Genomic DNA, 25,443 nt, shown 5'->3' on the forward strand with positions numbered 1-25,443 from the left:
CTTAGTTGAATACCTTATTTAGTTCTTCTAATATAGTCAATATATTTTTTTAGTCCCTCTAATATAATTTGTCCATCGGAAATCTCTCTATTTTAATATTTGAAAAATGCAAGTCCCTCTCTCTAACATAATTTGTCCATAGAAGGTCCCTAGAAAAGTCTTATATTTTTCAAATATTAAAATAGAGGGACATCATGAGTACAAATTATATTAGAAAGATAAAAAAAAAAGATTGACTATATTAGAGGAACTAAATAGGATATTCTACTCATTAACTTTGATTGTTATATGGAGATTAATTTGTTAAATATTAATATGCCCCATTAAATTTAGTTAATAAAAATCAATAACTAACTTAAAAAAAATAAAATAATCAACAATTGACTAAATGTTTAAATTATATATTATTAGCTTAATATAAACCACCATAACTTTATTTCACAAATATTTAAAGGTTACTTCTCATTAAACTTATGAAAAGCAAAGGGAAAAGATATTTGAAAAAAAAAAGTTAAGATAAAAAAAAAGGTTTCTGAGTGAAAGGGATGCTTCATTGATACAAAAGATATAGAGCACTCCCACTTTTTATCACCCAGAAACTTTAGTTTGTTATATATGAAATTATTTCTTTCTTTCTTTATTTTTTAAATGTTAAAAATGAATTTAATTTGAATTTTCGAGTATGTGAAAATAAATAAAAATTTGATATATTGACATCGGGTCCCTTACGTAGGGTATTAGTGTCGAGCGTGGCTCACCGAGTTCGATCCTCATCTCGCGTAAGGTGAGGATAAGGTTCGGTGGTGAGCGCGACTCCCACGTGGTCATCCCTGACGCTTATCGTTTTTCTCAAAAATAAAAATAAAAATAAAAATAAAAATATATGTAAAAATATTCACTCAACCATGCAGTAATAGAAAAAAAAAACAATAATATTATTCTTGTTAATAATAAAAATGTATAATTATAATAATTTCTTTTATTATAATATATTTAAATTAAATAAATAAAACAAACATCTCTAAGCAAAAACTCCATCTTATCCTCTCTAGTCCTTTCTTGATTACCAAGTCAAGGCCCACACATACATACATACATACATTTTACAAGCACACATAAATAGATTTTATCATTGTAATAATTTATTTTATTATAATATATTTAATATAAAATAAATAAAAACATCTCTAACCAAAATGCATACATACATACATGCATTTTGCATGCACACATACATAAATTATTATTATAATATATTTAATATAAAATAAATAAAACAAAATAACATCTCTGACCAAAAACTCCCTCTTGTTCTCCTTTCTTAGTTGCCAAGTCAGACCCTCACATACATGCATACATACATACATACATTTTGCATGCATACATAGGAACATGATTTAAACCATGGCATGGTGATAAGTACATATACATAGATGGTATACGAATATACGGACACGTGTCACATACGATCACGGTACAAAGATACGAAGTACGTAGGCGGTTACATAACGCGGCAAGCGTTGGCATTCTCTTCGCTAAACAAACTATACGAGTCCTCGCGCGGTGCTGGCTCCAACGCCGGCTCCATCATCGCGTAATAGCTCGCCGTCGCCGTCGCCGTCGCCGTCGCCGACGAGGGGATGTAGTGCGTCGCCGGGAAGTAGCTCGCCGTGCTGTAGCTCACCACCGGCTGCGGCGATGGAACATGGTATGTGCGAGGATGGGGTGGGCTGAGAGGCGGCGGATGTGGTGATGAAACGACGATGATCTCTGGTCCTTTTGAATCGCCGCCGCCGCCGCCGCCACCGGCGGAGGTGGGTGCTGGTGCGTGTGGCTTCTTCTTTTTCTTTTTCTTCTTCTTGCCGCCGCCGGATGCGGGGGCACCGCCATTGGGGGTTGGGGTGGGAGGTGGGGGATTATCGGCGGGTGGGGATGGGTTATTGGGTTCTTCATCGGAATCATCGGATTTGGATGAATCTAATTCGGTGTTTTCTCCGGGGGTTTCATCATCGTCGGTGGCGGCGGAGGGTTTTGATTCGGGATTCTCGGCCGATTCCGGGGGTTTCTGGGAGGATTTGGATTTCTTCTTCTTTTTCGATTTGGGATTAGGGTTAGGGTTTGGGGGTTTTATTTCGGGCCAGAGCTCAGCGTTCTTCCCGTTCTTGAGTAGCTTCTTTATTAGGGTTTCAGCGTCGACGTTGCCGGTGATTGTGACCTTGTGCTGTTGCGCATCAAAGGCTATCTTATAAACCCCTGCAAATGCCCAAATTGGAGGAAAATGAGAGGAATTCACAGCAATGAGGAGAGGAAATTAGAAAAAGGAACAAGATTTAGTTAGGGTTTGAAGTTCACCATCAATTGATTGTAGAACTCGCTTAACTTTTCTCTTGCAACCTTCACAGTGGATGGAGACTTTAAGAGCCAATGTCTTACAAAAAAAAATCCCTTTTTTTGGTGAGATTTTAGTTAATAAGAACCAAATTCACTGATTGAGATTGAGGTATAGATATATGGAGAGTTTGGTCTTAAGTGAGAATAGATACCTGGTATTTCAGTGGTTCTATGACTTCTTCAACTAAAGCCATGAGAGGATGAGAAGATTGTTGGGAGAGAATAGTGAGAAGATTGGTTGAAGAGTATTGTGAAAAGATTAGGGAAAAAAAGAAGTGGAGAGTATGTGAAGGGAATTGTAGTGAAGGTTCTGTTGGCTTTGAGTTGGATGGCAGAGAGTGATGGTGGAGAGTTAGTGGGGAGAAATAGAAGGTTCCTTGGGGATCTATCTCTACTTGGAAAAGACTTGGGTACCCTAGATTGTTCCTTCCTCTTCATTTATAGACATATGTAGTCATTTTTTAGTCTTTAAAACTTTGATTCAGGAAAATTTTGGAATTTTATTATCAGTAACTGATTGATTACAGCCCATAATTTAGGTTCTCTAAAGTAATGGCATTGCTTTTTTCTTTTGTTATCATGACTTTCTATTTTTAAAAGTTATGAGAAAGTTATTTGTTTTGATCTCTCATAAAAAATAATTTATTTATTTATTTTTGGACAAAGGTGATAAATTGCATATGTGTGCATTCATCTCATATGACATATTGGCATGAATAAATATCTTATTGGTTGATGTGATTTCAGTTCTTAAAGTAGATCAGAAAGTTAAAAGCAAAGTGAGTGTTTAAGTTTCAGTTGTGGCTTTAGAACTGATTTAAAATTAAACCTTTGATTTAGCATGGAAAATTGTGTGAACTCTTATGATCATATTTAGGTTAAGTTTTTGTGGTTTACTGATTTAGTTCTGAACCAAAGCTTGTAATGATTATTTAGATTTTCTGTTCAACTATTTTTTATGGTCTTTGAAAAGATTAAATATAATATTTGAAATAGCGTTGCATGTCTTAGAGACTTATTTAGGTTTATATTTAGCTATTAATATCTGTTGAACAAATTAGCATATATTTTGATAAGAAATAAGAATTAATTAAACCTTTTAATTTCAGATTAAGAGTCAGCCCTTTAGTTCTAACAAAATTTTTTTAACATGGACTTAGAAAAGATTATTTCCAAAAAGTTAATACTATTTATACTAGTATTTATTTATTTATTTATGTTATTTCATTCTTCTTCATGTAAACAAAATTTGGACAAACATGGTACTTGGAAGTTGGAACATATACATAAAAATAAGTAGTTTAAGGTTTAAAGCATGCACTAGTCACAATCTCATTTCATACAAATCACAGCATGAGTGGATTACTGCGTTCGTAACAAGGAACATATGCATCTATCAAATCATGATATATAACACAAAGTTTGATCTTGTTTTTGTTAGTACTGTTGACATCAGAAGCACTAGAAGTATCAATCATATCACAACCAGGTACTAATCTTATTCACATAATTATTACAAAGTCACGCAATGAATATGAGTACATTACTTGCAGGGAAGAGTGGAGATGAATCTGTCCTATCATGAGATAATGTAATCATTGCAGAATCCAGCCAATTTCTGACTAAAGCTGCTTCCCCTTCCTTGTTATCACACATTGTAAAATGGGAGCAAACCAAGGTTTGGAGATGTTTGAGGTGACACTTTTTCTCTGGTTTCTATGATGCTTATGAACATAGGCACCACTTCTCTTTCTAGGTGCACTGGTTTAATGGCAATGGCCAAAAGCAAGGGTGGAGACACCAAGGAAAGAATAGGAGAGAAAAAAAGTTAAGTGGTTTCTCAGCTTTTTGAGATTTCAGGTTAACCAAAGGTGACAACTGCACACATCCTATCAGGTAAAACTCTGATGCTTTTTTTAAAACTTGTTTTTTTAATTCATTGCTCATCTCAGACCTCAGATTTTTCCCAAACTATGTCAAGCATGTGCTTTAAACTGATTTGTTAGGGAATTAGTTCATTCATTTCTGAGTGAAGACCCAAAATGTTTCAGAAATAGTTCTTATTGGTATTTTTGGCTACAATATTATTATCAGCTTGTTTTTGAAACAAGATCCAAACACAAGTAAAGGAAGTTCATTTTTAGGCCACTTTTGATGTGTTTAGCCAATTAGATGGGGGAGATGTGTTTTCTCACCTCAACTCTCACTTTCTTCTCCACAGATAGTTTGTACACTGATAACTTTTTCTTTTTCAGATGTCTCATTTGTTGTTCCCAGATTTATGAATGATGATGTCAAATAAACCTATGGCAGTGTGATGCACAACCTCTGTTACATTGGTTCCTGCACTTGCCCTTCAATTGAAGCTTTGCTTGAAAGTTAAAAGAAATTGTTTATATTATCTAATCATATATATAGTTCTTTAAAAACTTTGGTATTTGTTAGCGTTTTTGTTTTGTTTTTTTTTCAAAATGTTTTTTTTTTTTTAATAATGTGTCATCACACATACTTTCTAAGATCTCAATTATGCACGAGCAGGGAGTCCTCCCTTAGACTTCTCTATGGGAGTTAAATGTTTTATCTACTCGGCCATTGTGTTGGTGGCTAAATGCTCTTTAAACATAAGTTTCTTTCATTTATTCAAATTTTTTTTCTTTGGATGAAAGGGTAAATCTTATGTTGTTGTTTGTAATTATCATCATTAAAGATAAAATTGAAGTTGTATATATATACAGTGCAAAAGTAAGTGCACCAGTATAATGGTCAAGCTGTAAAGCATTTGATATTCATACAGGAGGTCGAGGATTTCACTTTCTCCCAATTATAGTATTTATCGAGTTGCTTTATTTCATTTGATCACTCATGCCTATTCTAAAGCTTTATTATTTTTGGGATCCGGATCTATTATTCATGATGGCAGGCGAATTAGTAGAATTTGAAGACGGTACAGTAGACATTACTCTAAATTTGGAATCAAATAATGTTGGCGCAAGAAGGGGTGATTCGTATCGTATCATCTTGGCTTGTTTTTTCTTTTGCAGTACTTTGACGTGATATTAGCGTGAAAGAGCAAATAATGACAAAATATTTAGATTTATGATTTATATAACTACATAAAAATAAAACTATAGGAGACAGATGAAAAGAAAAAACTAAAGGAGATTCTAATGAATTATTTACATTATTATTGTGGTTGTTTGTGTTGTAGTAATCAAAAAGCAAGCAAACAGGATTGGATGATATTTGGATCCAGTCCACCAGCCATTCATTGGTTAATTTTTTTTTAGCTTAGATGCTTGCTTGCTTTTGCAAATCAAAAATAGAAATGATAAAGTTATTATGGCAGGACTTGTTCTTGGTTATAAAATATCACAATTTCATTATTGAACCATTATTTGGTCCTAATTAATTGTTCTCTTTTAAAAGGCATCTAAAAGCCTAATAATATGCTAAGTTGTTGTTCAATTAGCACTCTTTTAATAAGTTTTTTTTTTACCCTTTATTTGTTTGAATACCTTTTCTGGAAGAAGTTAACTGAGAAAAAATAATTTTTATTTATTTATTTTAGGAAATAAAAATAATGATATATAAGCATGAAGATGTATAAGTAAATATGATCTTTATGATAATGTATGTGTAGTTTTTGACTTTTGTATGGGTATTGAAACAATTTTTTCTTTTTTATTAGTTGTTAAAAGGAAATGAAATGTATTAATTCATCTGAAAATGAACAAAAAATCCCTCAAAAGTTCGGTGATTCACAAAAAGCACGTGACTTTGAGTATTCAAAATGATCGTCTTTCTTTTCGACGGGTTATTTTTCGGGGACCTTTCGGCATAAAGGTGATTGAGCGTTGACATAAAGCGTAATGGATATTAACGACTCGGTTTCTAAGCGAAAAATACCAAATTTTAAGGGAAATCCATAATTTTTAAGCGGAAGAGTCAAATTTTAAACGCAAATGTATTTATATGTTAAGTGAAAACTTATATAGTTAAGCGAAAACACCAAATTTTAAGCGGAAACTAATAATTTTAAGCAGGAAGTACATGTTGTAAAATAGAATAAACTAACAGAGTAAGCTGCATTATTTGAAAAGTACACTGTCAGGATTGAAAAATAAGCTGTCAAAAAAAGGAGGGACTGTCTGACAAATTCAAATGTCAGAGGGTCTGTCTGGGATGTTTTGAAACTTTCAGAGACTAAAAAATAATTTTTCCTTAATTAATTTGCCTTGAGATTTCAAATTTTTTTTCAAGTGGGTATAAGAAAAACCATGATTAATTAAATTTGAATCTTCAAAAGGGTTAGAGTGATTTTTTTGGGTGTGATTCAATAAAAATTTTGAGTGAAAAAAAAATATTTACATTAAATTAAGTTAAGAACAAAAAAGAATAGATTAGACATGAAATATAAAATGCATAATGCATAAGCCAATACTAGCTCATTGTCACACTAGTTGAAACCAAATAAGTTTGTAGATATTTATATTTCATGTGTTAAATTTTTTTATTCTCAAAAAAGTTTTTTTGTTTTAGTTTATCTATGTTTTGGAAAATAAAAAACTATTTTTTTTTTTTACTAATTTTACTCTCGATTATTATACATTTAATATTTTAATGTATAATTTTAAATTATAATTTAGATTTGAAAGTTGTGTATATAAATAAGGTTAACAATCACTTTTTTTTTCTAAGGTATATGCTCTTAATTTCCAAAGCTTAATGATGATGGTAGATACACACTATTATAAATAAGGAAAATTTGTTGACTTGGTGAAGTTGGCCCATAATCCAAATCAACAGTAAATAAGACAAGTCTGTAAATTTTGGATTAACTAAGATCAATATTTACTACATAAATATTAAGATCTGATAAATAAATGTGTGGTATTTGATGATTTTTATAAAACAATTCCGGTGGAAAATTATAAATATTTTAAATTTTAGTAGTGGATTCAAATATTTTTGTGGGAAAATTTTAATTTGAAGTAAAATAAACTAAAAAATAGCCGGAAAGATAACATAAATGGAGTATTGAAAAATCAATAGAATTACTTAGAACATTGATGGATCATGAGAAAATTAATAAAGTTAATACTTGATATTATTTATTTATTTATTTATTTTGATAATATGGATAAATCGCTTCATACACACCTTTTATTTTAATTCAGCGTTAGTTATGCATTAATAATGAATCAAATACTTGACCTCCTGCATGTAAATCAATTAGTCAAGTATCTTATCCTGAAGTTATTGCTGCGATAACAATATTTAATATTAATAGAGAAAATTAATAGATAAATTTGTCATGACATTAATTTTTATTAAAAACAAAAATTTTTCCAATTATTTCTTTAAGGTTCTTGTTTATCCTAATAAAAGTGAGGGAGTATATTTTACAAATCATCAGAATTTAAGGATATATTAATGCTAAATATTTAATTAAATGAATTTTTTTTCATAAATAACATAACATAGTTAATCAAACAAATTTAAATATTTAATTAAATGATTTTTTTCATAAATAACATAACATAGTTAATCAAACAAATTTTAAAAACAAATTTTCTATTATTAATCCTTACAAACTAATAACTATATATTATTTTTTTAAAAAAACAACCAAAATATATAAATAAATAATGTTCCGTATTAATGTGTTAAATCCAAATAAGCACATATTGGATCAAATCCCTAAAGATGCACTGAAGTTGCATGATATAATTAGAAAACTCATGCATGTCTCTTACGAGTTCCATGTGAATTAAGGTGTTTATTGCCTTGTGACTTACATTGAGTGAAATGAAACAGTCCATTTTCATTAAAAAAAAAGAAAAAAGAATTCCGAGACCATATTTTGGGGTTTTTCTCAATAAATATTACCTCATAAAAACAATAGAAACATAGTTAATCAAACAAATTTTCTATTGTTAATCCTTACAAACTCATAAAAATATACTTTATTTAAAATAAATAAATAAATAAAACAATCAAAATATAAAAACAAATAATGTTAAGTATTTATTTATGTGTTAAATCCAAATAAGCACATATTTGATGAAATCTCCAAAAGTACAGGTAAACCTGCATGATATAATAAAAAAACACACACGTTTCTAATGAGTTTCACGTGAGTTGGGATGCTCATTACCTGGAGTGATATGATCAGTCCATTTTTTATTAACACACCGCATTATAAAACTATATTTTAGTTTTTTCATCAGATGATTATAAAAAAACTTCCATGGCTTGACGCTTACTTTCAAAACACATATTTTTCTTTTAAATAAAAATCCATATATTATTTTTATAATTAAATATACAAACAAGAAATTATTATAAATAAACACACACATCAAGCTCTACAAAGTCAAAAACCACCACATTTCCCTCCACTCAAAAAACAAAACAATGAAGTTCCTAATTAGAACAACAAAACTCCCAAACAAACACAACCCAATCCATCATCTCTTCTTCTTCTCCAACTACTCATCATCCCCAACTTCTTCTTCTTCTCCTCTCCCTCCCAACCTTCTCGCTCCTCTCACTCCCTACTTCACCCACATGAAGCTCAAGCACTACTCCGCCGCCAAGCACCAGCTCCGCTCCTTCGCCGCTCTCGACGACCTCTCCTCCCCTTTCCCTTCCATCGCCTCCTCCATCCGCACCTCCTCCACCCTCTCCGGCGTCTCCCCATCCACTGTATTCGACATGCTCTTTCGTGTCTATTCTGATGCTAATCATCTTTCCAGAGCTTTCGAGACCTTCGAGCTCTTGCTCTCGGAGTTCGGCCGGGTCGATGGCAGGTCCTGTGGCGTTTATCTCCACGCTCTCCGGCGGTTGGGGCGGATGGATTCAGCTCTTGAATTCTTCAATAGGATGCTTGAAATTGACTGCATTGATGTCTCGGAGCACTCCATGGCAATCTTGGTTGATGGGTTATGTGATATTGGGGACATTGAGGTTGCTCGCAAGGTGTTCGATGAAATGCTTCAGAGAGGATTGCGGCCAAATATTTTGTCGTATAATTCTCTTGTCGAAGCTTATCTCAAAAGATTGGATTTTGATGAGGTTGATGAGGTTTTGAAGCTCGTTGATGTGAATGGTGTTCGTCGTAATGCTGCTACTTATACGGTTCTCATCAATGGTTTCTCCGGCTCTGGTGATATTGATAAGGCCGAGAAAGCTTTCGAGGAGGCTAAAAATATGGAAGGATTGGTTGGAGATGTCTACCTTTACACTTCGATTATCAATGCTAATTGTCGAGTTGGAAATATTAAGCGGGCACTTGCGCTGTTTGACGAGTGTGTTGCCAAAGGCATTTGTCCTAATGATCGAACATATGGTGCGCTGATCAATGGACTGTGCAAGGCCGGGCAGGTAATTGCCGCGGAGATGTTGATAGATGAAATGCAGCAGAAAGGGATTGACTACAATCAAGTGATATTCAACACGATGATCGACGGATATTGCAAGAAAGGAATGATTGACAAGGCGCTTCATCTTAAATCAGTCATGGAGAAGAAAGGAATGCAGCTTGATGTGTACACGTACAATACGATTGCCTGCGGCCTTTGCAAGTTGAACCGATTGAAGGATGCTAAGAGGATTTTGTATGAAATGGTTGATAGTGGTGTCGATGCGAACACAGTGAGTTTGACGACGTTGATTGATGTGCTATGTAAGGAAGGTGATTATGTCGAAGCAAGAAGGTTGTTTAGGGAGATGGGAAATAAAGGTTCGACACCGAATGTCATTACTTACAATGTGTTGATTGATGGGTATAGCAAGAAAGGAAGTATCAGAGAGGCTGAAAGATTGAAGAAGGAGATGGAGAAGAAGGGAATTGTACCGGATGTGTATACTTATACATCATTAATCCACGGGCATTGTGTTGGTGGGAAGGTGAGAGTGGCGAAGAAATTGTTCGATGAGATGAAGAAACGTGGTTTGACAGCGAACGTCGTTACATACACTGTGTTAATCTCCGGGTTGTCAAAAGAAGGGCAGTCCAAGGAGGCATTTCGGTTGTATGAGGAGATGATAAAAGCAGGATTAAAGCCTGATGATTCTGTTTATTCATCTCTCGTTAGCAGCTTTCATATGACAACAAATTCTAAACATGAAGCAACTTGAAGACTTTCATTTGCTGAGCATTTTTGTATCATCAACAAAAATTTCCAATTGCCAAAATGAATACGATGATAACTCAGTATTTTTATCCATGCTGACATGAGAAAATAAAATAGCCGGTTTACAAGTCAATAAAGATTACACCGGTTCTTTGACTCGACTTGATGAACAACGGCAAATGCTTGAACATAAGTACAATTCATGGTCACCAACGCTAGGAATATGCATACAGCATAATTTGCATAGTTACAACAATAAACCCTGGCGTCGAGACTGCAGTAATTTGTTTTTTAAGAATTGGAATCCTCGGTTTTATCTGGAAATGCTTCGGCTTTCTCTGAGTTATCCTTGACCTTTTGATCTCCCGATTCTTTAGCATGATCGGCTGTGTCATGCAGCTGCAATGCAGAGAAACATATTAATTTACTGAATAGAAAATTGAGTCATATATTCATCTACCTTTGTGATGTAAAAGCAATGCAAGCTATCTTTATCAAACTCACATGTAAATTCATCTATAAATCAATTCCATCTAAAATAAAACAGGGACTATGTATAATTCTTGTAAATATCTGAAGCAATGATGAAGTGCATTTTTGACCCCTAGATTATATCTCCCATATTGATTTTGTTCCCTGGCCCCAAAATAATTCTATTTAGTCCTCGAACTAAAACAGTTTAGAAACAACTTCTAAAATATGAAGAACGTGAACAATTTTGATTTCAATTCAAAATTTTACTTTAGTCCTTAGATTAAAATGGTCATTTTCATTCCCAGGGACCAAAATAAATATATATGGGTTAGTTCAATGACCAAAAGTGCAGTTATAGTTGTTCATAATAAATAGCTGTATAAACTTTTAAAAACCAAACACAAAAAGGGATACTTACTCCCAGGTTCTTCAGGCTTGCAGTCACATCATCTTGTTGCTTCTGCAGGGTGTCCTTCAATTCTTTGAAGTCCTGGACCCAAAATGAGGAAAAATTACAACAAAATATATTAACTGTACATATAAAGAGAAAAAAGAAGGATTCCAGTATCTTACTGCTGTCAGCTGCTGAAGATCAGAGTTAAGAACCTTCTTAAGATCCAAAAAGTTCCTGCATGTAGAGATTACAGAACCACAATATAACTTGTATTGACGGGTGTAAAAGAATTCTCCAACAAAAAAAAAAGTAAAGAAGAATACTGAAAACTTTATATTTACCTGACATTTTAACTGCATGTGGAGATTACAGAACCATAATATAACTTGCATTAACTGGTGTAAAAGAATTCTCCAAAAAAAAAAAAAGTATAGAATACTGAAAAATTTATATTTATCTGACAATTTAACTGATCAATATGCCACATCCTACTCATGCTACTATATCACCATATGCTTACATTGGCTTGTGGATGTGATCATGCCAAAAATAAAGTGAAGAACAAAAGCATGTAAATGAAATTCATGTAAGCATCTTGCTATAATAGGTCTAGTCCACAAGACATTATGAGAGAGAAATTCTTCCATCATAATCACAGCGCAACCACATTTCCATATATATACGAAGGTTTATAACCATGGATGATGTGGCAAATTAAATGAATAACAAATGTTACAATAGATGAATGTGTTAGATGCAAACCAAACATATTATTTAAGGCATAGCTTATATATTTAAATCCATATTTTCCAAATTAATCGATGTGAAACTATTAGTTCTACTAACACGTCCCTTCGATACACGCTAGTCTAATTTAACCAGTCACTACCCAGGCTTATATATTCAAATTTATATTTTCCAAATTAACATAGGTCAGACTATTAGTTGTGAGAACATAATAACTCTGTCATCCCCCAAATGAAATGAAGAACAAATGTATATAAATTAAATCAACATTGTTTCTAAACCTCAAAGACCTATAAATCTCAACTAAGATAACGATACAACAAATGATCGAAACAAAATATAAGAAATTACAGTATCTGCATTGAATTAGAGAGCAACTATAATTCACCAAAACACAAGATTTGAACACTCACATCCTTGTAGGTCTTGACTTGATTGTCCAGATTTGACCTCCAGTTCTGCAAATCCTGAAAAAAAAAAGGCAGACAAGCAGGTACCATCCCAGGATTATATATATAAAAACCCTAAATAAACAACAAGAAACAAGAGCAAGATCAATAAAAAAGATACCATTTTCAATCCTTGAAGCCTTTGCATTAACTCCGACTGAGATTGATCCAAATCCTAGCCAAAAAACACACAATAAATACTTTTTTTTTTAAAAAAAAATCACAAAACAGTAGGAAAATCCTAAAAATTCCAACTCACAGCGATTCTAGACCCAATCGGCTGTAAATCTGGCTTCTTCTGAGATAAAAATAAGAACATTCATTAAATCAATAAAAAAAAAATAACAATAAATCAGGACAAATCAGGAGAAAAATAAGAAAAACCACCAAATCAATACAGAGATTAAAAATAGGGTTTACTGGGGATGATCTAGAAGGCGCAGCAGGAGAAGGAGATTGAGAGAGAACCGGATCTGGCTCTGCCATTGGAGAAATCGAGGGTTAGGGTTTGTGTGAAACGGAGGAGGATGGAGGTGATAGTGGGAAGTGGATTTTCGAAATTGGAAGTGACGAAAATGGGAAGTAAGACTGTAAGAAATAGAGGTTGAAGGTTTGGAAATTTAAAAACATTTTTTAATAATATAAATATATACTCACTCCCATTTTTTTTATCTGCCGTAATTAACCGAATTTCACATATTACAAAAAAAACTTAGTTATTTCATAAAATTTTATAAAAAAATAATTATCTTTTCAAAATTACCTCATAATTTATATCTTCATATTTCTCTCTCTTATTTAATTTCAACAAAAGAGTTGAACATTAATGTTATGAGTAATTTTGGAGAAAAAAAAAATAATGCTTCTTTTCTTAATGTTAATAAATCACAGATAAAAAAAAACATGGATTTGTGACAAATAAAAAAGAACGAGGGAGTATATATATACTATATACTCCCTCTCATTTTTTTAGCTGTCACATTTTGGAGCTCTTCTTTTTTATTTGTCACATTAGAAACTTTGTGTAGCATTAAATAATTTTTTTTTTTCAAATTTACCCTTTAGTTTAATGTGCTTGTACAATTTTTAATAAATCAAAATCAACTAAGCATCAGGTGGCGTTTGGTTTGCGGTAATGTGAAAACATTACCGGGAATCTGGTGGTAATGTATTCAGATTACCATGTTTGATTACTATAGCAGTGGTAATATTGATGGTAATGTGAGATTGTCAATAGTGAAATATTACCAAATAAGGTGGTAATGTGATTACCACCAAAATAGGTGTCCATCCAGATTACCAAGTTGGCGCCAATGTGAAATGTTTTTTTTTTGAATTATGCTCTCACTTATTTAATCTAATTCCTTATTACACTCTCTAGTTTTTATTTTCCCTTCTTATTTTTGATATTGTAATTTAATTATTTATTTATTTTAATACTTTAAATTAAGTTTTTCAAATTTTTATACATACATGTATTTTAGTAAATACAAAAGTACTTTAAAAAATTGTGAAAAAAATAACTTTTGATATTATAATTTAATTATTTATTTATCTAAGTATTTTAAATTAAAATTTTCAAAATTTTATATATAGGGGTATTTTGGTAAATACAAAAGTATTTTAAAAAATTATGCAAAAAATAATTTTTAATATTATAATTTAATTATTTATTTATCTAAATACTTAAAATTATATTTTTCAAAATTTTATATGGACGGGTATTTTAGTAAATTTGACATATTACTGAGGTGATTATCATGACTAACCAAACATGCTAATGAAATATTACCATTAATATAAATTCTCAACCAAACATAGTAATCTCATATTACTATAACATTTCCAGGCATATAACATTCCCAATCACATTAACACAGTAATTTTATTACCATGATAATATATCATTATTGCGAACCAAACGCCCCCTAAATTATATTCTCCACTAGTGGGGTTTTAAATAAAAGTAATTTTGGAAAGTAATGGATTTTTTTATAAAATATAGGTAATCAACTAATTTTAACCACCTTTTCTTAATCGGTGTGAATTAATTGAATAAAACAACTAAAAAGGAATGGAGAGAGTATATATTAACAAATACGATAAACACAAAATCAAAAGACAAATAGATAGAGAGCTATTAGGCTAGCTTGCAGTTTCTTAATATATATAAATTATAAAATTATAACACAATTAATAATTTATTAAATATTAATTCTTTTTAATTAATGATAGTTATTTATTAGAATTGATATTATTAAAATTAGTTATTAAATAAATTTATTTAAATGATTAAATCTAGTCAAAATATTTTGATTAAAAAGTTACGGTGTTTGGTTGAGGACTGTGGTAGCCTGATCATTTTAAATATTTCAATGCATTTTAGAAGTTTGTTTTATTTTATTATTTATTTATTTAAATATTCATTAAAAAAAGTTTTGTATTTTTTTTATGATAACGTGACAAGCCATTAAAAACGTAACATTAGTTTTTTTTATTAATTCTTTTCAATAGTTGAATTCGAACCCTCAACCTTTAATATGCATGGGAGTCGTATGTTTTAAAAATTTTTTTATTATCATGGTGGCTGTATCTTTTTTTTAAAAAAAAAATGTTAAGTCTAATGACGTAGGATTGACATTATATGACAAGACAAGTGGTGACATGACAAGAGGATGATGACGTGGCATGTGGTGACTCCTCAAAGGAAAAGATGAATGGGATGATGATGTGGCAAAGGATGTTATCATAACATTTAATGAAGATCAAGGTAGAGATTAAATGGAGATCAAGGTGGAGATTTGATTAAGATCTAGAATGAAGATTTTATTTAATAGATATTTCTCTCAATACAATCATGTGATAAACTATTTTTGGAAAGTGCATCAAGACTATAGGATCTTTTCTAGAAAGGCAAGTTTTATTTTTGATGTGATTATCTATCCCTTGTAAGATCCGGATGATAATTCATATCTTTCGATAGAGCCCTCTTTGAAAGATCTATTTGAAGAGAGGAATATTCTATTATCGACAAGAGTCAAGATCATAAAGATTATGTGAAAGTTTATTAGAAGACATCAAGTTAAACTTGGTATGAAAGTCTATTTGAAGACACAAAGATTTAGCTTTGGTGCGAGTCTATTTGAAGACACAAACTAAATAAAGGTAAAAGACATACCAAGGAGATCTTCAAGACCATATTTAGCATTACTATATTGAAGGAAGATCCAAGAGCTATCTATGGGCGGAACTATTTATGGAGACTAGTCATATGAGGAGATTAATTGAAGATTGCATGCGATATGATTATAGATTTGGAGATCCAAGCATGGATGATCGAAGATCACGCTCGAAGATATGAAGACTAAACTTGGATGAAGACAAGATCAAGTTTAGTAACAATATTTTCATGAGTCAAACGAAGATCGTTTGGAAGACCAAACTTGGGCCAGTTTGGAAAAGAAAGATCGGGAGATCTTCGTGGCTATCTTTGGTGAGATGGTCACGTGCGCCTTGGTGGGCACGTCCCTCGGGAGAGGAAGACCTTCTGAAGTGATGTGAGGAAGGAAGCAACTGCAAGCAGGAGGAGCTCGGGTCGAGTCAACTGCTACGAGGCGGACTGAAGGAACCGGGAGGTTGAAGGTCGCAGATTTCGGGTGCATCTGGCTAGAACTCGCTCAGTGTTCATGAGTAGGCTATGTTGCAAACCGGTGTTGCAACATCTAACTTTGAAGGTGTCCAGTTAGGAGGCCCGTGGAGAATTCTAAAAGAGGTAACTTTGTAGACGCTCGGTGCGTCATATAAGACATCCTCGCTCTCAAAGATTTAGGAGGGCGCCAGCAAGTAAGAGACTCTTCGTGAGAGTCGAGTGTGTGATCGTCGGACAATCTCGAGAGGATATTCTTTATATCGAGAGAGTGAGCGAGTGTTATACTCCTTGTTCCTATACCTCTTTTAGTGGATTGTTTCTCCCGGCTCTGCCCCCAGTGATAGACAAGGTTGTGCTAACCGGGTTACTAATTTGCTTGTCTCCTTTATCTTGCTTTTGATCAGTGTGTGAGTGTCTAATCTTTGAGTGAGTTTTTGAGTGAACTTAACACATCACATCCCCACCGGAACCATAAAAAAGAATACACAGAATACGCATTTTGTTTTGTTATGTATGCTTGAAACTATTCATGATCCTTTTCTTTGCAAATGTTCACTGCTAGTCACTTTGTCCCATTCTTTATGGAGGTAATAAGTAATAACCATCAATTTATTTCATTTATGATGGATTTGATTTTATTTGGCTTATTTAATGTGTTTTTTCTTATAAAAATATATTAATGAAAAATTCTAAACATGTCTTTTTTTAGATGTGCTTATTTTTATCAAATAAATAGTTTTGATCAAAAATCAAAATCTTAAGGGATTCTTGATCAAAACACTAAAAAGCATAAATTGCCATTTTGTTTTGTTTATGAAGGAGTATCAAGAAGCCTTTGAATCTATATAGTAGACTTTTATTAATATTTGATCAATTATTAAATTTACAATTTTATTTTTTTGCCAATTTACTTGCAATTTTATATTATTATTAGTAGAGATAACACGACATGAACTCTTTCAAGAACCAACTTTTAATTTTTAAATTTTTTATCACCATTTCATTGATCATTTTGAGATAAATAATTAGTAATTAAATTATAAAGACATAATACTGCCTTTGCAATAGGAAACCTACAATTCTTTTTTTCTTATGTGTAAGTTGAGAGTTTGACTTCTTTTAAATTTAATAGTTGAGGGTTCGTGCTTTTATTCACATGTATCAAAAAATATATATAGCTAAGATTTTTCATACATTGCATCGTAGCTATATAACGCTCTCATCGGTAGTGTACTTCGAATCTCGACCACGCAGAGTTGGGATAAAAAACGTATTAAAAATATTAACTCCATACGTATATATATCTTTTTTACGTGGCATTCCACTTTTATGAATATATATACACATTCAATTATCCTTTTCAACATTATTATGTGGATAAATGAAAAAAAAAAAAAATAGAAAAGGAAACATAGACGAAGTCCTATTTGACATTTTGAAGATGTTGACACACTAGTTGCTTTTCAATGAGGGACCAAAGATACAAGTACACTTGGAATTTTGTCCCCCCAAAACATTAGGAAGATGGGAACTAGCTGACTTTGTTTTATCCTTGTGTTCCTACTATGAAAATGAAGTGCAAATTATCTACTCATTGGCATTATATAAATGTTGTTAGTTCGTTCATTTATTTATTTATTATGGAATAATTTGCCACAACTTTAGTATATTTATTTGATGGAGAAGTTTGGTCCCAAGTCATTAATGGTAGTTTTGGACCAATTTGTGCTATTCCTTCTCAAATAAAATTTCATTTATCTTGTTAATTCCTCATAGATGCTCACCTTTCTACACCATTCTAGTCTAACTTTGAATTATTATAAAATATAGCTCCCCATTATTATTATTATTTGAATATTTTAATAAAAAATTAAGATCAATGATCTTTTAATTTCTTGACACCGAATTCTATGTATAAAGTATTAATATTTTTACTGAGAAAATGGGTTCAAATCTCAACTCATATAAAGTAAAAGCATAAATTTATTGAAATATTAATTTTATATTTTTGTATGCTTCCCGTGACTTGTCTAGTTTGTAAAATATAAAAATTAAAAGATTAAAAAGGCGTTTTATTGTTCTCAAATTAACAGAAAAATATGATTATGTTCCTAATTACCTGTTGATTATTGACATGGTTTAAATTTAACAAATAAAAATTAATAAAAAGAAAAAGAGACAAAGATGTTCATCAAAAGAAGACATTATTAATTAAAACTCCACGAGATTTTCACAAGATTCACGTGGCCATATGATCAATCATGACAAGGATATATAGATGATAAGGATATAATAAAATCTCAACTAAAGATTTAATTTTAACATCCTAAATAAAATTCAAGTATAAAAAACCAATCTTATTTTGAGCTTCTTAAATTAATAAGCATGATAAAACAAATTTGGAGATTTGAACGATGATGACAACAATAGAGAGATAATGACACTAATGGTGTCGACACACACAAACAAACTTGCATTGGTGGCTAAGATCAGTGATGAGCAAATAAAAATGTGTGATTCTGTGCAAATAAAAATAATATCTTGAACATATTTTATCAACTATGTTATTGATAAAAAATAAATAAAAAAAAAAAGGACTCCATTAAAAAGATATTATTAATACAAAACTACATAAGTTTTTTTGTGGCCTTGTATACTTATCCATTAGGACAATCAAAAATAATAAAATTAAATAAAACCTAAATAAATAAAAATCTAATGTTAATATATTATCTTATTTTCTGTTTTTTTTTTGGATTTTATTAATTCAACATTTTTTTCCTCTTACTCCCTAACATTGTCTTTTTAATCTTTTTCTCAATCTACAAACTATATATATCATCCATATTCACTTTATAATTGTGCTATCCACCCTGGCCTCTTCAACAAATCACAAGTAACTTAGCACTAGTTACATTTTTAGTTTTTTGTAATTCAATTCATTTTATAATTCATCATTATTATTTGGAGTTGCCAATTTTAAAATTAATTAGTTTTAATCTTTTATTGTACTTACATTATATATGATTTGGCATAATTAGCTTAATTATAAACCGATTAACACCTAAGTAATATATCTTATTTACACACCTCAATTAATAAGAGAAAAATAAGAATATAAGAAATATTTTTTTTAATGAATCATACCTTATTACAAACTAATAGATTATATTATAAAACTTCAACAAAATTCTGAAAAAAAACTCTCTAAGTGTAAAAATGCCTCTCGTTTAATAAACACTAATTCTAAATTTATTGCACCCGGTTAAATAGAATGATTAACATAACTATTAACCAATACATTACTCCATCCAAACCCTACAAAGGTGATACACATAGAAATCAAATCGAATCTTGCCTTTAACTTTCTTATAGTTAGAGAATGTTGCCAAACATGAAATTATAGAGTGTGTAGTAATGAACAAGATAGAGTAAAAGATATGCATGCATCATCTATATATATACGCCAAAAAAAAATCAAATTTATCCATATACCTTGATATTATAAAAACCTTCAACGGTTTAAATAATTAAACAAAAAAGGCTGATTTTAGATTCATATATATTCCTAAAATTTAGATGCATCTACTTTGTAAATGATATTTTGAACATTTTCAGCATAATATATCGAGTTTGTATGTCTAAAAAATCTCGACATCTAACAATGAGAGAGGTGTATGTAGAAATACAAGTATTTTGTGAGAGTATAAGTGTAGATATTATTTGTATAGATGTATCCATGCAATTATGAGGTTTAATAAATAGAAGTTCATCTTAAAATGAAGTCTTCTTCATTGCATGGTCCTGTAGACAATTAGCATGGTCCCCTTCCATCACTTGTTTAACTACAACTTCATAAAGAAGTAGTAGAAGTGCATGTTCCCATCACCATCCCCTTTGCACGTGAATCTAATTTGAACATGACCAACTTCCACGTGACATTCACATGTGACGATGGTTTGAGAATTTTTGTCCTTTATCATAGAAAGTTCTTCATGTATTCTCAATTATCTCTTATTTCTTTCTTTATTTAAATATATTATATGTCGGTAGTACGTAATGAATGCTATTATCTACTATCATTTTTCTTATTTATAAAAAAATTATTTAATTATTATTTTTATTAGACATGAACAAACAATGAAATCATATTTTGAATGTTTGAATTATTAGAGGAATAAAACACCAATTCTTCTGTTATAAGATGATAATTATTGATTTTTTTATTTTATCATTAATAACTTTAAATAGAGTATTTTTTATTTATGATTTTGTAAACTAAACTAATTTATTTTTGTCAATTTTAGAAAAAGGTGGAATAGTTTGATACCATCCAATCTAGTATACTAGCCATAAATAGCTTTTGGCAAATTCTTATCCAAAGATAAAAAATAAAATAGTTATTTATCCAAAGACAACTTTATTATTCAAATAATTTTTTGTTACCTTCTCTGGACAAATAAAATGATGTAACCTATTCGGATTGATTAATAAATAAAACTTTGTTATCGATACCCACTTTTTTATATGTTTCTTTATTTTATCAACATATAAAAGAAGCTAAATCCTACTAATGTACTTAAAATGTACTTTAAAAAAAAGTTGAAGCTTTAAAAAAAAAAAAAAAGGCATGACAAAGCATGCTTTTCATTCTTTGGACTTTGATTTAAAAATTCTATTTACCATCATGCATTCTTTAATATAATTTTTTTTTGGGTGAAAAACAGCTCAAAAGATTCAATCAATTTAATGCCGCATCTTTTTTTTTTTTCCCCAAATATTTTATATTTATTTAATTATTGATTACTTAATTTAAAATATATGATAAAGAATAAATTCATTTAGAGACGATAATGAAGCTACTCTAGACTCTATGGTAGGAAGTTGGTATCTTACTACTTCTTATTGGACATAAAGATAAAGACGTTTATAAAGAAAAGATAAATATCAAAATGATTGATTATATATATATATTTTTAACTAATTTCTCTTTTTTTTTTAATTTTAATAAATTCTTTGTAGATTAGTACTATATATAAATATGAATAAGCGAACCACATAAAGCAAATATTATTTTCAAAATGAAGTTATATTTAAAATAAATAAATAGCAATAATAATAATAATAATAATAATAATAATAATAATAATAATAATTTGAGGAAAAAAATACAGATTAGGATTCCTTTCTTAAAGGCTACAAGAAGTTTGATTTTATCAATGTATAGTGATAGGTTCAAGTATCCTATTCCCTTCTAGGGTGTTTGGATGTCATTTTCTTGTTCTTTGTATTGCTCTTCATGCAAACATGTTTTTATTTTATTTTTTTATTTTTTTATTTTTATTCTTATTTAATTTAATAATAATAAAATTCTTTTACCATCCTTATCTCAAGCCTTAAGTTCTAAGTTACACTCTCATTCAAAAGGACCACATTTGTATGTAGAAAGTTAAACAAACAAGCATGAAACTTGGACAGCTAGAGATTGATATATTGCCAATATATCCAAGTGGGAAAACTTACATTTTTATCTTTTTTAATTAAAAAAAAAAATTAACTTCATCTAATTCTAAGCAAAGAGGAGGACCACACTCTAACCCTAACCCTAACTCTATAACTCTTGCCTTGAGCTCCTTCTAGTTAGGGAATACAACAAAACCAATATTTGTTGTATTAAGTCAAATGTTAATGAGTGTATTCTATAAGATTCCGGAATTTGTGATTCCAGTCAAACTTAGCTATTCGTATAGTTTTGATCAACCAACTAATTGATAATGACAAAATAATAAACCAATAATATGGAATTATATATATATATATATATTATTAGATAAAATTAGATAAAATAAAATAAAATAAAATAAAATGTCACATGCCTAAATATATTTATGTTGATTATATATGGAACATTAATTTGTAGGGCCTTAAATAAAATTAGATGCTGATATGGCTTTTTTAGATCCAAATCTTTGTGTTATTTGTTTTTCATGATTTGTTCATTTGATACATACCACACAATACTTGTTTTCCATGAATAATAACAAAACAAGTATATGAAAAGCTATATCTGAAGCATATATATATATATATATATATATATATATATATATATATATATATATATATGTCCTACTAAAAACTCTAAACTCAAAAGTATTCTGTTTAGAGTGGAAAAGGATACGAAAAAAGGAGCCCTTTCTACAAAGAAATATAATCAAGCATCTTAGGAAAAGAATTCTCCATATTAACATTATCAAGATAAAAGAAGCATCTAATTATATACACTAATTTAAAGGGTAATGAACTTCTTATGTCTTTTAATGGAGTTAAATGAGATGCTTATGCTAGCATGCTTCCTCAATTTAGGTAATTGCTTTTATATATAAAGAAAATACATTGGCTCAACCTCAATTTTCATTAACTTTTTATTTATTATTATATTTATAACTTTTTATAGGTTGGACATAAAAACTCTAGCACCAAAAGTAGGGAAATTATAGGTATATGCCACCATATGTCTATATGTAGATTTGTTATTACCTCTTCAAATCTTCAAAAAAAACTTTAAAATCTTTTAAACTTTTTTGTTATTTTTTAATGTCTGATAATATTTAAAATGATTAAAGATGTCTATATGAAGTCAAAATCGCTAGTAATCGTCGGTCAACTATATATATGACAGTGAATTCATTCCCAGGTCTTCTACACATTTTCTGTCACATTGCATTTTTTGAATCACAGACTCAAAATTACTATCACAACACTTGAAAAACCTTATGAACAAACAAATATTTTTGTAGAATATATTATAAAAACTATTATTCTTATGGTAGAAAACTATTGTTATAAAAACCATGGTTGCAAATATAATGACAATAATTTTTGTTGTAATTGTAAGGTTGAACATGCGATGTAAAAATTTAAGTAATAGAAAGAGGAAAAGTGAAAACATAGTTTAAAGAAGGTGAATGGTGATTGAGACCAAAATACGAAAGAATCCTATACTACACTAAGTTATAATCTCAATTGATGCTCATAGATTGACATGGATTGAGGACCACTAGTATAGAATCACATATGCGTTTGTTGGCCATTCTTGATGCGTTCCTGAAAAAATGTTTCATATCTTAATGAAATAAAGCTAATCAAAGATATAAAAGAGAGAAAAGGAACAAAAAATTCCCTCCATCTCATCTAATTATTCTTCAATGAACAATAAAACCAAAATATTTTTAATCTTTTGAGTTAGTTTAATATAAATACAGTCGAATCTTCTTATTAATAATGATTAGTTAATAATTAATGTATTTTTTTATCAACTATTTTCACGACATATGCTAATCAAAGATATAAAAGAGCGATGGAAAATAAATTCCCTCCCGTCTTATCTAATTATTCTTTGACACAATGAAACTCTTAATATTTAAAATTTTGTGTTAATTTATTATAATCTTGAGCAAATCTTATTATTTATAATTATTAATTAAAAATTAACACAATTTTTATTAATCATCTCCACAATAAAGTGTTTGGTATTGGTCATATTTTTTGACATGACACCCTAGGATAACTACGCAATCACTAACTCGACAATGATTCAAAGACAATTTACAATTTCATAAGGTTAATCATCTCCACAAAAAAATGTTGTTATGCACCTCAATATGCTTCGGTCATATGTTTTCACATGCAAGAACAACTACGCAATCACCAGCTCGACAAGGATTCAAATGTAATTTACAATTTCATAAGGTTAAAGCTGTATAAAAACCCCCAAACCAAAGCTAAAAACTAGTCTATAAATACAACCCTATCCCTCCCATTCATTTGCATCAACTAAAGCTCAATCTTATTATTAGTTCCTTCCCTCCCTCTCTTGAGATCCTTCTTTCATTTGCATACTTGTTTTTTTTTTTTTCTTGTACTCCAACACACAAAGTACAAACAAAGTAGAAGAAGAAGATGTCAGGAGTTTGGGTGTTCAACAACAACGGAGTAATGAGACTAGTAGAAAACCCGGCAAATGAGAGATCATCTACTGCACGGCGAAAAAGCTTGCTTTATACCCCTAGCAATGAAGTAATCAATTCGTTCGCCTCGCTCGAGCGGAAGTTGATGAACCTTGGATGGGAGAGATACTACGATGAGCCGAACCTCATCCAATTCCACAAACGTTCATCGATCGATCTCATCTCCCTTCCCAAAGATTTCACCGAGTTCAAGCCCTTCCACATGTTCGATATCGTGGTCAAGAACCGCGAAGCTTTTCGAGTCATAGACCAATAAGTTTCCACTTCATGGTATATCAAGAGTGCTTCAACAACAAGTATATCACTAGTTTGAGTATGAGCTAACATATGATTAATTAGTTTGATTGTAAAATGTGTCTATTTGGTATTGCATTGTGTGTGGCATAAGCAGTGAGTATTGCAATGGAATAGTGTGTAGTGTAATATGTTAGTTATTGTAAAACCCCCCAAAAAATATATATATATATGTTTGTGTGTTATTAATTAATTAATTAATTAATTAATTAATTAAAATTTTTTAACTTTGGAATGTTTCTAAAAAAAGGGTTGATGACATGGGAGGATGTTATGTGTGTTGGGCTTTGTTTTGTTTGAATGAATATGATTCTTTGATTAGGGGTTTGGAAATGAAGGCTATAGGAATAGGAACCAAAGATGAATATTGAATGGTGGTGTGCAAGAGGCCAATGATGGGGGGCAAAGAGGAGGAGGGCAATCACGTGAAGTGATCCCCCCTGCTCAAAAACTTTTAATGGTGATTGGCAAGTGTGTTAGAAGACATATGTGTCACTTTCATTTGTGTACCATAATTATTATTATTATGAAACACTTGCAAGTTGACAATGAATTGGATGTCATGACTCATGACAGTTTGAGTGTGTCTTCCTCTTAAAAATGGTATGTTTGTGCCTCTCCCCATAAAAATTTAGTGATTTTAGTTTAAATTTTTATGTATGAATTTTTTTTATTTTTTTTCGATGGAGAAATATTATCTTTTTATAGAGCTTGGAGTGCTCCATTTATGACAAATGGTTCTAAAGGTATTGATGGGACAAAGACTTGGGAAATAGTTTATTTGTATTTTATAAAAATATAAAAATATAAATATAAATTTATGTGTGTACGGTGCTTATAAATTTTATATGGGTTTTTATTTTGTATATCATCGGAA

General features: G+C 30.5%; 3 protein-coding genes and 1 long non-coding RNA gene across 4 annotated transcripts; 3 read left to right on the plus strand and 1 right to left on the minus strand.

Annotated features, from left to right (window-relative positions):
- Positions 1-1,291: 1,291 nt before the first annotated feature.
- LOC120265432 (heavy metal-associated isoprenylated plant protein 35-like) lies at positions 1,292-2,941 on the minus strand. The gene is made up of 3 exons (XM_039273335.1): positions 2,544-2,941; positions 2,353-2,428; positions 1,292-2,253 (listed from the first exon to the last, which is right to left on the minus strand). Exons 1-3 carry the CDS (start codon positions 2,583-2,585, stop codon positions 1,502-1,504), a joined length of 870 nt encoding a protein of 289 aa, XP_039129269.1. The 5' UTR covers positions 2,586-2,941; the 3' UTR covers positions 1,292-1,501.
- A 628-nt stretch (positions 2,942-3,569) lies between these two features.
- Positions 3,570-5,206, plus strand: LOC120265433. Its single transcript, XR_005537623.1, has 4 exons — positions 3,570-3,880; positions 3,945-4,069; positions 4,148-4,287; positions 4,647-5,206. It is a non-coding gene; the product is annotated as an uncharacterized LOC120265433 (long non-coding RNA).
- Positions 5,207-8,807: 3,601 nt separating this feature from the next.
- Positions 8,808-10,559, plus strand: LOC120264453 (pentatricopeptide repeat-containing protein At2g32630-like). The gene has a single exon (XM_039272263.1). It carries the CDS (start codon positions 8,809-8,811, stop codon positions 10,531-10,533), a length of 1,725 nt encoding a protein of 574 aa, XP_039128197.1. The 5' UTR covers position 8,808; the 3' UTR covers positions 10,534-10,559.
- A 13,505-nt stretch (positions 10,560-24,064) lies between these two features.
- Positions 24,065-24,765, plus strand: LOC120265628 (flowering-promoting factor 1-like protein 1). Its single transcript, XM_039273576.1, has one exon. It carries the CDS (start codon positions 24,205-24,207, stop codon positions 24,526-24,528), a length of 324 nt encoding a protein of 107 aa, XP_039129510.1. The 5' UTR covers positions 24,065-24,204; the 3' UTR covers positions 24,529-24,765.
- Positions 24,766-25,443: the final 678 nt, after the last annotated feature.

Source organism: Dioscorea cayenensis, chromosome 7, assembly GCF_009730915.1.
Source record: "Dioscorea cayenensis subsp. rotundata cultivar TDr96_F1 chromosome 7, TDr96_F1_v2_PseudoChromosome.rev07_lg8_w22 25.fasta, whole genome shotgun sequence".
NCBI classification, from domain to species: domain Eukaryota; kingdom Viridiplantae; phylum Streptophyta; class Magnoliopsida; order Dioscoreales; family Dioscoreaceae; genus Dioscorea; species Dioscorea cayenensis.

Coding starts and splice junctions, on each gene's coding strand:
- LOC120264453 (XM_039272263.1), top strand. CDS start 8,809: ATGAAGTTCCTAATTAGAACAACAAAACTCCCAAACAAACACAACCCA.
- LOC120265628 (XM_039273576.1), top strand. CDS start 24,205: ATGTCAGGAGTTTGGGTGTTCAACAACAACGGAGTAATGAGACTAGTA.
- LOC120265432 (XM_039273335.1), bottom strand. CDS start 2,585: ATGGCTTTAGTTGAAGAAGTCATAGAACCACTGAAATACCAG. Junction 2,429..2,543: donor TAGAACCACTGAAATACCAG/GTATCTATTCTC, acceptor TTTTTTTGTAAG/ACATTGGCTCTTAAAGTCTC. Junction 2,254..2,352: donor AGTTCTACAATCAATTGATG/GTGAACTTCAAA, acceptor GGGCATTTGCAG/GGGTTTATAAGATAGCCTTT.